The 14,683-nt window shown below is 37.6% G+C and overlaps 1 protein-coding gene across 3 annotated transcripts; it reads left to right on the plus strand.

The window, feature by feature from the left end:
• Nucleotides 1-595: 595 nt before the first annotated feature.
• LOC107570226 (lysine-specific demethylase 4C-like) lies at nt 596-13,520 on the plus strand. Of its 3 annotated transcripts, XM_016256432.1 has the most exons (22): nt 596-688; nt 1,287-1,464; nt 1,730-1,905; nt 2,354-2,468; nt 2,635-2,828; nt 2,947-2,996; nt 3,512-3,615; nt 3,730-3,867; nt 3,978-4,171; nt 4,709-4,875; nt 5,744-7,446; nt 8,518-8,629; nt 8,857-9,038; nt 9,130-9,349; nt 10,269-10,345; nt 10,442-10,497; nt 10,630-10,738; nt 10,984-11,172; nt 12,149-12,319; nt 12,539-12,658; nt 12,754-12,846; nt 13,345-13,520. In XM_016256432.1, exons 2-22 carry the CDS (start codon nt 1,321-1,323, stop codon nt 13,504-13,506), a joined length of 4,476 nt encoding a protein of 1,491 aa, XP_016111918.1. In that variant the 5' UTR covers nt 596-688; nt 1,287-1,320; the 3' UTR covers nt 13,507-13,520. The 3 variants fall into 3 exon arrangements, with proteins under 3 accessions (XP_016111918.1, XP_016111919.1, XP_016111920.1); XM_016256433.1 differs by lacking the exon at nt 10,984-11,172; XM_016256434.1 differs by lacking the exons at nt 12,149-12,319; nt 12,539-12,658; nt 12,754-12,846; nt 13,345-13,520 and adding an exon at nt 11,347-11,512.
• The last annotated feature ends 1,163 nt before the right edge of the window (nt 13,521-14,683 follow it).

The raw sequence follows: 14,683 nt of genomic DNA on the forward strand, positions 1-14,683 counted from the left end.
CTCCATTTCTGTCACTGATGGAGTTTTGGTTCCTTGCCACTGTCGCCTTTGGCTTGCTTAGTTGGGGACGCTTGACTGATTGCACAGACACTTTTGGAAGAGAGCTGAACTGGATGATGAAATCACTGAATCATCAATGAACTGACTTTAGCTGGAAATATGACTCTGTCATCGTCTTGCATTATTGACAAACTACTTTCCTGTTTGACACTGTAAAGCTGCTTTGACACAACCAGTATTATATAAAGCACTATACAAACAACAACAATTTTTTTTTAATTTTTCTTTTATTCATTGAAGTGAGTAAAAAAAAAAAAAACAACAACACACACATTCATTTTTTTTATTTATTTATTTATTTATTTATTTGAGACAAACATTCTTGACTATACCTGTGCTGCATCTGATTTCATAATTTTTATGACCAAAACTAAACTCTCCCTCTGAGATGAATAAAGTTATACTATTGTACCGCATTGTTTTGTAATGCCTTTGTGTCATAGCTAAGTATGACCCATACGCTTTGTATAACATACAGTCCACCAGATGGCGCTGTGCTCACTTCAAGCCCAGAGCGAGATGAAGAGAAGCAGAAATGAAATCGTGTGAGAAGAGAGAGCTGTCATGAAGTAGAAAAGCTGGGGTTGAAAGGGACTGGACTGCGTGCCCACGATCACACTACACTGAGGTATTTCTAATAAATACACATGACAGAGAACACGCGTGTTGTGCGCACGGGAACAGCCTCATCTTGCTATTATGGGCTCAGAGAAGAACTCTGACAACGAAACTAGACAACGGAACTCTAGCAGCTAATGAGCTAACTGTAAACAAACCTATCCGAGTAGAGTAAACCGTATAATTTGAACGATAAAAATAACGAAGGGAGTTTACATAATATATATAAGTATTTCAGCTATATCTAGTCCGGCTTTTCTGGTTGTATATCATTGTGTTATCAGCAGATTATGGGAGTGGGCCTGTGTTCAAAACTCATGCAACTAGACTTGCTGCATTGTGCATTAATCACGATACAAAGGGCTGATGTAATTTACAAAAATTAATTATGGCAAATTCCTTTAGAAATGTAGATGATGTAAATAAACACACTTGTAGGTTTGACTGTTAGTGAAAGCACTGATGAAATCCTAGTCGGGTGATTTGTCTGTAAAGTTCATATCAGTCATTATATAAAAACAATCATAATAGCTAGACAGTCAGTCAAATGCATGGAAGAAGAAGAAGCTGTGTTAATCATGATTGTGAAGGGGTGGTGTGCTCTGCAGGTAGAGTCTCTGGAGGCAGGAGGGAGAGGTCAGGATGGCAGGTGTTGGGGCGAGTGCCACGGCTAACCCTGCCTGTAAGATCATGACCTTCAGACCTACCATGGAGGAGTTTAAGGACTTCAACCAGTACCTGGTTTATATGGAGTCTCAGGGAGCGCAACGTGCAGGACTGGCCAAGGTTGGTATGTGTATGGATGTGATTGATAGGAAAAGTGTATGTTGTACATATAATAATAAAAGTCCAAAACGTCTAAAATCTAAATGCACAATTTGAGTTCATTGGATGTTTGTTTTTGTGTTTAGTCAGTGAGGGCAATACAAAAGAGAGATGGGCATTTTACGTTCTTTTTTTAATATATAATAGTGTGTAGTCCTCTAACTTTATATCTCAGTTGTGGACTATACAGTGCAAATAAAATGTTAGATCTTAATTCTTTCCACAGGTCATTCCACCCAAGGACTGGAAGCCACGGCGCAATTACGATGATATTGATGATTTCGTCATCCAAGCACCTATTCAGCAGATGGTGGCTGGGCAATCAGGACTCTTCACCCAGTACAACATCCAGAAGAAACCTCTCACTGTGCAAGAGTTCCGCAGACTGGCCAACAGTGACATGTAAGTGACAAACACCGAAGAAGTGCCACATATCTGGGTTCAAAGTAGCAGGCTTTTATTCTACTCTAATGGCATTTAAACACAGCATGTGCATGCAGTATATGTTCTCTTCTTCTTTTTACAGTACTCCGCCATAACCTACAGTCGAGGTTATTATTTCACATTACCCAGAAATCAAAGCAGTGCATAAAGGACAGCGGATTTATGAACTAAATAAACAAAATAGTTGTGAAATATATTATTTGAAAAAATATTTAAATTGGAATAGTTTTGCTTAAAATAAATTTCAAACAATGGCATGCAGTTCACAAACGCCTCTGGTTTCTTCCTTGACGTATGCAGTGTTATATTCTGGACTTCTATTGCACACTGCAATAAGATTCCTTTAAATGATGGATTGACCTATATTCGTTAAGGCCATCTGGAGATGTGTGATTTACCTACTCAGGTACTGCACACCTCGCTACCTGAACTATGAAGATCTGGAGAGGAAGTACTGGAAGAATCTGACGTTCGTCTCACCCATCTATGGTGCTGATGTGAGCGGCACGCTCTATGATGAGGTGAGGATGCAGGCGGAGCACAGCTCTTGTCCTCTGAACATCCAGCGTAACATACCTCAAATGGAATGTGAAAGGCGTGTATTTTATGACAAAGGATAACACAGTGAAATAACGAGAGCATGTAAGCAGGAGATGGCTGAGATCGTGTTTGCCCTTCTTATTTCAGGACATCGAAGAGTGGAACATCGGGCACTTGAACTCAATCTTGGATGTGATTGAGGAGGATTGTGGAGTGTCCATTCAGGGTGTAAACACACCCTATCTGTACTTTGGAATGTGGAAGACCAGCTTCTCCTGGCACACGGAGGACATGGACCTCTACAGCATTAACTACCTGCACTTTGGGGAGCCCAAATCCTGGTAGGGTTTGCTGTGGTTTCCTGTGTTTCTTGAGTATGCAACGATCTTCTTTCTACCTCTGAGGACCTGGAATTCTGCCACTTTTTAAAATTAATAAATAAATATACCAATTTCACAGGTATGCCATCCCTCCAGAACATGGGAAGAGATTGGAGCGTCTTGCTATAGGTAAAAACTTACAGTAGTCGTTTAAAGGAATGTGCAGTATATTGACGTCTTAATATCATTTGTTTAATATTTTTGCATACTTGCTTGTATACAAAATATCTATGACCATGCATCCTCTTTTTCTGGCCAGGATTTCTAAACTGCCTAAAATGTCCAGGTTTTGGCTTTTTTTTTTTTCTGTGTTTTTTTTTCATACTTGCTGAGGGTAATGATGACTGATAAGTAGTTGAACCAATAGCGTGCAGGCATTGTATATAATCATCCAGTTGTGGAGTTCGGAAAGGTGGGAACTACAGAGAACGGTCAATGCAATGCATATATGTGCACATATATTGTATGATGAATTTTATAGGAAAACAAAGCCAAAACCCTGACATTTTGGGCAATTTAAAAATACCGTCCAGAACATGTCCGGGAAAAAGAGGACATATGGTCACCCTAAGTATATCTAGCTAAGCTACATATCATTATTTCCTTTGTGTTGTACTGGGTGTGATAAATGTCTTTGTCTTTAGGTTTCTTTCCTAACAGCTTTAAAAGCTGTGAGGCCTTCATGAGACACAAGATGACTCTGATATCCCCCTCTGTACTAAAGAAATACAGCATACCATTTGACAAGGCAATCCACAGTCTTTTAGAATCAATTTTCTAAACTATTTTAGTTTTATGAATAATGTTGCAGTGTCTCAGTTCTCCTTGAATGTATTCACAATAAACCGATATATTATTACAGATAACACAGGAAGCGGGGGAGTTTATGATCACATTTCCATATGGTTACCACGCTGGCTTCAACCACGGCTTTAACTGTGCTGAATCCACCAATTTCGCAAGTATCCGGTGGATCAATTATGGAAAAGTTGCTACGCAGGTACTAAGCTGATGCTGATGTAAATCTGGCGCCTTTATGTTGCCGGCATCTACAGCTGGTGAACATTTGACACTCTTTTGTTTTTGTTTTTTTTGTGGGAAATCTTGCAGTGTACATGCAGTAAGGACATGGTGAAGATCTCCATGGATCCGTTTGTCAGACGATTCCAGCCGGATCGCTATCAGGCTTGGACACAAGGCAAAGACTCATGTCCATTGGATCACACTCTGGCCACACCCAGCACCACACCAGAGCTGCAGAGCTGGCTTCAGAGGCGGCGCAGGAAAGCGCCCTCCACCACAAGGTGTTAGCATGGTTTAACTATGGTCAGTTTCCTCTTTCAGGTCAACTGCTGTCATGGAGGAGCAACAGTGTGAAGAGAAATTTGCTGAGCAACTTGACATTTCAGTCTATTTAAGATCCTTCACCTTCTCTGCTTTAGTAGAGAGCCAAAGACAGAAAGAACAGATGTTTGGAGACTGGAGACACAAAAGGAATTTGTGGCTTCTCGCAAATATTTTTCTCAGAATTGTGTGAAAGAAACTCTGTTGCATGTTAAAAAGGCAGAATTGCAAGATGTAAACTCACCAATATGACTTATATGTTGTGAGATATAAGCTCGCAAAATACTTTTTGTCTGAACTGGACTTAATAACACTCAGTTTCTAGTTTATGTCTCACGATTTCTCAGAATTGTGAGATGTTAACTCACAAATGCGAGATAAAAAAAGTCGCAATTACCTTTTTTATTTTTTTTATTCTGAAACAGGCTTCCATAGTTTACTGGCAGGCTTAGTTCACAATCTTGGACAGTGCGTGATTCATCTTTTTGTGTCAACAGTCTCCATTATCCACGCACATCCTCCAAACGACTGAAGACTGTGGACACTGCGCCAGTGAAGGGGGGCAGTCGGAGGAGTAGAGGGGCAGCTTTAACATCAAACGACAAGGATAAGGAAGACCCAATGAAACACCAGAAAGAATCACAGAACTCAGGCCAATTAAAAGGCTAGTATCAGTGTTATTTTTGTAAGCTCACAATACATTCCACAAATAAGCACTGCTGCAAATAAGCATTTGCATTTGTTCTCTGATTCAGAAATACATGTAAATGCATTTTCAGATTTATTTTATGTGGCATTAATTCTCAAATGTAATCTGTAATTTGATAACACACTCACATTAAGGACAGATACCATTTTTGTTAAGCCATATCAATATCAGACTGCATTTTATTTTAAATAAGTCCCAGTTCATCAGAGCACTGCATTATTGCTGAATGCAAATGAACACTTGTGATATATTTCAGTTTGATAGAATTTTTGACTGGCCTGTCAGAAAAATTACAAAATAATTCTCTGCATAAATTCAAATAAAATGCACACTACTGTTAAGGCCAGTATAATATATTTTTTAAGGAAGTTAAAACTATTATTAAGCAGCGATGGATTTGATTGATTGAAGTGACAGTAAACACATTTATAATTTTACAAAAGATTTATATTTCAAATAAATTCTGAGAGAATCCTGAAAAACCACAAAAATATTAAGCAGCGGCACAAATGTTTTCAACACTGATAATAATAATAATAAGTGTCAAGAGGACCAAATCAGCTTATTAGAATGATTTATGGCTGCTGAAAATTAAGCTTTGCCAACACCGGAATAAATAACATTTTAAAGTATGTTAAATAGCAAAACAGTTATTTTAAATTGTAATAATATTTCACAGTATTACTGTTTTACTGTATTTTTGGTCACATATCCTTGGGGAGCATAAGCATTAAAAATCAGAAATGTATGTGCAATACTTATGTGTGTTTATATCTCAGAAAACCTGTTTTATTGTTTCATGACACTTGTTTTGTCTTATTAGGGCTCTCTGGTCCATGTCGGCAAATGTGTGTTGTTAAAGTAACAAGAGTGGAGAATGACTTGCTTGCCCACTCCTCTAGACAAGTCAAAGATGCTTCCCCTGAGCGACTCTCGACCCCTGCCACATCCAGGCAGAGTGAACCCGATCCAGGTCACTCAAGCTCCCAGACGTCTTCACATTTCTATGAATGTCAAGTATCCACAAACGCAAGCTATACCGCACGGCCTGGACCTGAACCAACCTCAGAGAGTGACGTCACTGTGGATGTGACTCTGGACTCAGAAAGAACTACTGAAAGTCCTGATCAAACACTAAACTGTGAATCTGTCCCAGAAACAAGTGCTCCTTCTATTCCTGTCACCCATTCGTCGAGACTTAACTCCACTGGTGCTGCGTTTTTATTTTCGGAAGCTGATTCCCAACAAGCTAAAATTGAAACCGAAGAGGCAGTCACCGATATCTTGGCTGAAAGCAGCATCGATTGCGGCACATCAGCACTTTACGAGGAGCAAAGCTCGATCCGTCTAGACTCGGCTCAGGATTCAGAAACCTCAGAGAACAGAACAAACCCTGAAATCCAGACTACTCAGTTTTGTGAGATGCCTCTTCTAATGCCTGAGCTCACAGAAGAGAGAGTCAATCCTCAATCCCTCGCACCTGAAATGCCCTCGCTGACTCTCGCTGTCCGACCCGACACTACAAATCACAGACCTCACAGTCCGAACAACAGTGCACCTGTTCTCCATCGGGAAAAATCACACTCGCCTCCTGTTATAACAGATGATGTGGCGACTTGTTCTGAAAGAGCTTGTCACGACTGGCCCTTCGTTGCATCCCAAGAAGACGTAAACCAAACACAAAACTCAATCTCAGACAGCTTTATAGCAAAACCATTATCTCCTTCCTTGGTTCAGGAATGGGAGTCCAAACAGGAAGGACATGAACACACATGCCCATACACAGACCAGAACACTCGAAATGAGTCCATTTCGCAGTTTAAAATCACCACTCACGGTATTTTGCAATGTTCTACTGTAGCAGACATGGATTTAATGGACGCTCGAGACTCTGAAATGACCGATAACTCGGTAGAAAGAAGTCTTGAAGAGCAGTCAAGCTCTCTCACATCCTTCCAGGGCTCCTTCATGGAGTCCAAAACCTTCACCATTTGGAACAACCTCAGCTCCCAGAATCCCGCAGTGCTCATTGAGAGCTTGCAGCCCGAGCTGGTAGTGGGTCTTACCACAGGTGGGAGCAGTCTCACAAACTATGCTCATGACTCGCTGCCCTACACCATGTGGTCCGAATCGGGGTGCCAACAAGATAAGTTCCCTGATTCCCCAAACTCTTCATCATGCACTCAGACATGGACCAACCTGGAGCCCATTCCCATGCAGTGCTCTGGTGCAGACATGGCTCCAAATGCACCCCCAGATCTGAAGCAGCAGAGCGTGGAGTTGGAACCAGTTAAAGCTTGTGTGCTCGGTGAGCAGGCAGGCTCTCAGGAACCTCAGGAGGAAGAGTTCAAAGGTCAGGAGTATTACGAATGTGCGAAGTCAGAGCATGATGGGTCTGTGAGCGACTCTGATTCGTGTGAATCAGGAGATAAAGGTGCTGACAGCAGCAGTGAATCCAGTGAAGAGAATGCCATGAGTGACCCTGAGTATGTGGAAACGGGCCTGGAGCCTGGGGAAGTCTGTACAGTGAGTTCTGGTGCTACACCATGACAAGCAGTACATCCTATTCTATATAGTTCTGAACTTCCGTCACAATCAACATTTGACCGGGGTGACAAGACATTTTGCTGATCACTTGGTTTCCATTTTAATCATCTGATACTGGATGAACTTGTCTGCAGTAAAATCTAATTTTTTCCCTGAATGTTAAATAACAAATGTGTTCTGATTGGCTTTTGTTTTGCTATGTAATTGTTCTTTTAGATAAACAAAACTTAACTAAACCTAAAATAAATTTTGCAAAAAAAATTTAAGCAACTCAAATCACATATGCAAAAAAACAGACACCTGGTGGGCTTAAAAACATGTTTTTTTTTTTGTAATTTCACTTAATTTTCATATTTATTGTTTTGTTTTTTTATTGTTTATGTATATTTTGTTATTTATGTTATGTTTATTTATATTTAATCTATAGAAAGTTCAAACAGAACAATACAATTTCTTTTGTAACAATGTGAGTCTTTACTGTGACTTGATCAGTTTAATGCATCCTTGCTGAATAAAAGTATCAATTCAATTTTTTTCAGTCTTACTGACCACAAACTTTTGAATGGTATTGTATATTAATTTACACCTGTTGTGAATCCAGTGAAAATTTCTTTGCACTACACCTAAATCAGAGCACTCACATAATTGCTGTTCACACCTTAACACCTTGTTAACGAAGCTTAACGACGCCAAAACATTAATAAATGTTCACACACTATATATATATGAAGAGTTTATTTGCAAAAACAGATAACTCCGTTTTTTAAAAATGTCAAAAATCATGTTTTTTATTATGTTATCATTTTTTTTTTTATTGTGTTAGCTGTATTTTTTAGTTATTTTGTACCTAATCAAAATAACTTAACTGCAGCTTGATTGAGATTAATTGGAATGCACAATGAAAAAACACGAGTTTATCTGTTTCTGCAAATTAACTCTTCATATACACACACTCATGCACAATGAAGGTTGCAACAGTATTTTATATTTTTGGAAAGTGTATTTGTCTCACTGACCGCCTCTTTGTCTCTCTTATTTTTGCTCTCGCAGTATCATACGCAAACTGTTAAGAAGACAACCAAGAGCTGGCGTCACCCCCTCAGAAAGCCCACGGCAAGAGCAGTGCCAAGTGCTGTGAAACAGCAGGCTGCCAGCGATGATGGTGAATGTTTAACCGCTCTCATTTTATTATGTGCAATAAACGTACAATTAGGAATAGGTATTATAAGAAGAATGTACACATGCAGACTGACATAGTTGGCTCTTGTGTCCTGCTGTTTTTCAGTGTCTCAAACCGTGCGCATATGCGCTTTTAAGAAGCTGCGTCAAGTTATAATTAATCATACATGACGGCCTTAGAGTAAATATTTATTTGTGTGTGTGACTCAGAGACTATAGAGGAGTGTGCGACTAATGAAGAGGAGCCGGAAACTGAGGAATGGGCAAAGCCTTTAGTGCATCTGTGGCAACACCGAAAAGCTCATCTTCAGTATGAACGAGAGTACAACACGACTGCAGCTAAAAGCGCTCCACACTGTGCTGTCTGCACCCTTTTTATGCCATACTGTCAGGTAACTGATGTAGACCGATACTAGGTACTGATTTGTGCATATGTGCTTTGTGACACACACATAATTCAGACTCTTGTTTTTGCTCTCACAGCCTGATAATTTAGATGAGAGAAGGCACGATGTCTTGACGAGTACTGCCACAGAGTCTCAGGCATCATGTACTCAGGAGGCGAGCTTGAGATCACGACCTCTGATCCCTGAAATTTGCTTTGCGTACCAGGAGGGCCCATGTCCCTTGAACACACTGCTGGAGGAGGATGGATCCAGTCCTCTTGTGGCCTGCAGTAGCTGCTGTGTTCAAGTTCATGCCAGTACGTCACTGAGATCTCTCAACAACACACATAACACATGAAAAAAACCCCAAATATGATGATTGCTTGGCAGTGGACCCCCTTTATAAAATATTACTAAAAACTGAATATTAAATTACAATACCATTCAAACATTTTTAATGATTTTTAAAGAAGTCTTTTATTTATTAACGCTCTGCTTAATACTTTTGTGGTGATCTTTTTTTTTTTTTTCAAGATTCTTAAAATTCAAAAAATTCAAAAGAACAGAACTTATTCAAAACAGAAATATTCTGTAATAATGTAAAAGTCATTACTCTCACTTTTGATCAATTTAATACATCCTTGCTAAATAAAGTGTTAATTTCTTTAAAAAAAGAAAAATTCAAACATAAGTAAATATATTTTAATATATTATTGAGTTATACATATTAATGATTTAATAATTATAAAATAGTATTTTCCTGTATAAAGAACCATTTGTACTATATGACAAAAATATTGGTCATTTATTTACTTTTTCTTTTTTTGTTTGACTATGATTTAAACCTAAATTAATTGCTAAATTAAATAATTGGTTTCTGAATTGCCATTGTACGTAAGCTAATTATTATAATATTTGAAAAGCTTTACTTTGTATTAAATAGACGATAATCTTTTTCTGCTCACTTACCATGTTAGATGTATAAGCTGGAGGGGAAACAATTTTATTTATTTTTTTGTATCATGCTTTTTACAATAAATATTGTTACAAATCAATTTAAAAATAGGCCTGTTAATATAATAAAATAGTTGCAACTAATCTCATGATTTCTGACCTTTTAGAAAGCATAGTTGAGTAAATGTGTTGATACATTTAAAAATTAATATCTTAAGTAAATGCACAAAAAACAGCTTGGTGTAATAGAGAATATAACAGTTTGGTTTGATTGGTCCACAGGTTGCTACGGTGTTGCTGCTCATGATGTCGGCCCGGTGTGGACATGTGACCGATGTGTGAGCGGAGACCTGGCAGCTGTACGTAATAATTCAAACATTCGCTGTTTTCTGCATCAGCATTATTTATGGACTACTTACATGTTTGCTTGTGTCTGTTTGTGTGTTATATACCAGGGATGCTCTTTGTGTAACCTGAGGGGAGGTGCGTTAAAAAGAACCTCAGATGACAGGTAATCTCCTGATTGAGTATGTTTTTTTTTTTTTTAACACATTCTCTGGTATTTCAAATAAGAGTTCGGTCAGGCTCGTGTTCTTAGTAATAGTGAATGCTTCAAGTGGTTCATATATTATGCATTCTATAGATGGGCGCATGTGATGTGTGCTGTGGGTCTCCCTGAGGTGAAGTTCATTGATGTGGTGAAGAGAGCTCCTATTGACATCAGTGCTATACCTGTTCAGAGATATAAACTGGTGAGTAATAAACACACACACACACACTCACACTCGTAGACAGTAGAAATTGCAAAACAAGTGCAAAAGTCTTAACAGCCCATCGAAGCTGAGCAATTTAATGTCTTTTGACACAGTACTAAAAGTAGTACTAAAGTACTAAAGCTTTAGTTTTAGTACTTTGAAGTACTAAAACTAAAATGAATGTGTCTTACACTGCTCTTTTATCATCTGTGTACTCTATCGTTCTCTCTCTCTCTCTGTAGAAGTGTATATATTGCCGGAATAGGATAAAGAGGCTGTCTGGCGCGTGTATTCAGTGCTCATGTGGTCGTTGCCCAACCTCTTTCCATGTCACCTGTGCACACGCAGCTGGAGTTCCCATGGAGCCTGATGATTGGCCGTATGTGGTTTTCATCACCTGTCACAGGCACCAGTCACGGAGCTCCAGTGCTGTGCGTATATTTTAATAAGTTGCATTTAACCATCAAACAAAAAACAAGAACACCATATCATACTCTATGAATAGATTTTTTTCAAAATAGTTTTTTCAAAAAAGGCTTGTTTTAAAAAAAAATTACAAATAAAAAAAATATTAAAATTGATTTTGATTGTGTTTTTTTTTTCAGGGTTATACCATTTGACATTTGAAAACCTTGCAATGTCATAAAAGTCTCATAAAGACACTTACTGACCTTGACATAGACTACAGTCATGGGATTCTACAGGGGTCCTGACTTTGCTATGCATTTCTGTTTTATGGTGGTCTCGTCACGTGACAAACTGACTTACATTATAGTTAGTTACTGTGATTTAATTTGAAAGATTTTGTCTTTTTAAAAAATTATACCAAACTTCTTGTACTACCCTTCAAAAGTTTGAGGTAGGTAAGATTTTAAAAATGTTTTTAAAGAAAGAATTATCTAATGCTCATCAAGGTTGCATTAACTTACAAAAAAAAATAAAAAAATAAATATTGTGAAATATTAAAATAACTTTTCTATTTGAATATATTTTAAAATGTAGTTTATTCCAGTATTCTCACAGCTGAATTTTCAGCATCATTACTCCAGTCTTCAGTGTCACATGATCTGTCAGAAATCCTTCTAATATGCTGATTTACTGCTCAAGAAACATTTGTTGAAAACATAATATTTTTGTGGAAATTGCAATTACATTTTTTTTTTCAGGATTATTTGCTGAATAGAAAGTCTTCACGGTCACTTAAAAAAAATCTTGCTGACCCTAAACTTTTGAACAGTAGTGTAAGCACAACTTTTTGACTTTAATAAACATCTGAAAACTTTGAAAAGTGGCATGTCAATGACTATATGAATTGCATGTAATTTAGTTTTTCAATTAATACAAATCCAGACAGAGAAAATGTCATACAATTGACCCATTATCATCAACATTTTTTTCTCCCCCCAGAAATTGAAAGTTAGCAAAAGTGAATTAGAAGTGGGCCAGACGGTGATCTCCAAACACAAAAATCTTCGTTACTACAGCTCACGTGTTACGCAGGTCACGGCCCAAACATTCTATGAGGTCATGTTCGATGATGGCTCATTCAGCAATGATACATTCCCTGAAGACATTGTGGTGAGTGTTTCTATCACTGCAAGCCATTAGTTGTTCTAATGAATATCCTGTGGCGTGTTTGCAGTAAACTGAAGCATGAAAACGTCATACAAAAAATACACTATATGCTTACAAAGTTGTCAGCCTCTTATTTTTCACAAAGTTCGGTGTATATAAGCACTATGTTTTTAGTTTGGCATTCGGACATCTGAGAGAAATCTGTTTTTTTTTACCCCGCAGAGCAGAGATTGTTCCCAGCTTGGGCCTCCTGAAATGGGGGATGCTGTTCAGGTGAAGTGGCCCGATGGACTTTTTTATGGAGCCAAGTACCTTGGCTCTAACACTTCATATATGTACCAGGTAAACACACACTCATAATCATATTCTCTCAAGTACTGCTGCTTTACTGCTACCCTAATAATCAGCCATGGTGTGTCCTGTGTTCTTGTTTGTAGGTGGAATTTGAAGATGGATCCCAAGTATTGGCGAAGAGAGAGGACATTTACACACTGGATGAAGACCTGCCCAAAAAGGTCAAAGGTCGTTTGGTGAGTTCTCACTTCCCGAACTTTCTTTAAAAGGCTCATTCACCCAAAAATGAAAACTCTTGTCATCGTTTATTCACTCTTACGCCATTCCAAATCAATAAGACTCTTTGTCTTCAGAACACAAATAAAGATATTTTTATATTTCTCTTCAGAATTTTTTGTATTCTCTTCAGAAGACTTGGATTAAACCGCTCGATTCATGAGAAGAACTCGTACGACTTTTTGAAGCTTGAAAATTGTGATTTCTTGGTCTTTCAATGGACAAAAATGATGAGAAAATATAAAAAATACCTTTACTTGTGTTCCGAAGATGAATGAAAGACGTTTGGAACGATATGAGGTTAAGGAAAAGATTGTTTTAGTTTTAGGTGAACTACCACTTTAATACCTTCTACTCAAAATATTATATATGTTGGTTGAATGCGACTGCGGTCGGCGAATACTTGACCTTTTGTGGGTTTCTTCAAGAGTGTTGTTTTGTATATGTGTGCTTTGCAGTCCACGGCGTCCAGCATGCGTTTCCAGGATGCGTTCTTCACCACACAAGGTGAAAGGAAAAGGCGACGCACACCGAATTCTCGCTTCCAGACGGATTATATCGCACATATAAGCCCTCGAACCTTCGCCAGGATCTCAGAGACACACAGTAAAGCCAACTAATGGAGGAATGCAGAGCCCTTAAATAACAAGGGAGGTTTGAAGATTGTACATCAGCGAGATCATGATTTTTAAAAGTGACAGAAATACTGTGGTCTCGTATGTCAGGGACAAGAATGTTTTTCTAAATTAGAAGATTTTCCTGTTATATTTCAGAGGTAAATGATTTGTCTTGTGTCATGCACCATTCCTAGTCACTGACACTATTAGCATTGTGCTTAAAATGGTATAAATGCCAAATAAAAAAAAGTTGCTACTGATGTCCAGCAAAGCACATATCACCTTTTACTTTAAATCTCCATATATGTCAGGGACAAGAATGTTTTTCTAAATTAGAAGATTTTCCTGTGATATTTCAGAGGTAAATGATTTGTCTTGTGTCATGCACCATTCCTAGTCACTGACACTATTAGCATTGTGCTTAAAATGGTATAAATGCCAAATAAAAAAAAGTTGCTACTGATGTCCAGCAAAGCACATATCACCTTTTACTTTAAATCTCCATCTTTTTATTTATTTGGGCATTTATTTTTTCTTTTCTATGTGGTGCTTACAGCTGTTGAAAAGATTAAAGAGATGTTTGCTTTGTAATCTGTGCCTTGACCTCAGTTGATGAAATGCTTTACACTTTATTTTTTATTTATATAGCTGATATGGATATATGCAAATATACTGAATATAGCTCACAATATCAATAGGATAGGCTTTTTTTTTTGATGATTTTGCATGATCGGGTGCCAGATGTGGTCTTTGAGTCAACAATTCACTGATTACTGAACTGGGTGTTTCAACCAATGAGTGAGCTGATACCAGCGGAAAGGGGTTGCCCTGGAATGATATAAGAAAAAGTTACTTTAATATACAGATTACGAATAAAATATTTACAACTTGATTGTATATTATTAACGTGCATGTTAATAAAGAGTTAGTTTTATAAACAACATTTTTATTAAAATTCGCAAATGCCTCTTTCAGCCAAAATATATTTTTTTGGTTTTTAATGTAAACTGTATTTATGCTCCATTATAGATATACAATATTATTATATAATAATATTTATAATATCTTTGTTTTCTTTTTATTTATTATACAATTAACAAAAGCAAAAAAAGGCCTCTAACACTAGCTTGCTCTATTCTTTTTCTATTCAGATTTGTTTTTATTTATTATATGATTAAAA

The sequence above is a fragment of the Sinocyclocheilus grahami genome, unplaced genomic scaffold (genome assembly GCF_001515645.1).
Source record: "Sinocyclocheilus grahami isolate Dianchi unplaced genomic scaffold, SAMN03320097.WGS_v1.1 scaffold1428.1, whole genome shotgun sequence".
In the NCBI taxonomy this organism is placed as follows: domain Eukaryota; kingdom Metazoa; phylum Chordata; class Actinopteri; order Cypriniformes; family Cyprinidae; genus Sinocyclocheilus; species Sinocyclocheilus grahami.

Excerpts from the sequence above, each read along its gene's own strand:
- LOC107570226 (XM_016256432.1), top strand. The coding sequence starts at position 1,321 with ATGGCAGGTGTTGGGGCGAGTGCCACGGCTAACCCTGCCTGTAAGATC. Across the intron at positions 2,997-3,511 it reads ATTGGAGCGTCTTGCTATAG|GTTTCTTTCCTAACAGCTTT; the intron begins GTAAAAACTTAC and ends CTTTGTCTTTAG. Across the intron at positions 4,172-4,708 it reads AAAGCGCCCTCCACCACAAG|TCTCCATTATCCACGCACAT; the intron begins GTGTTAGCATGG and ends TTGTGTCAACAG.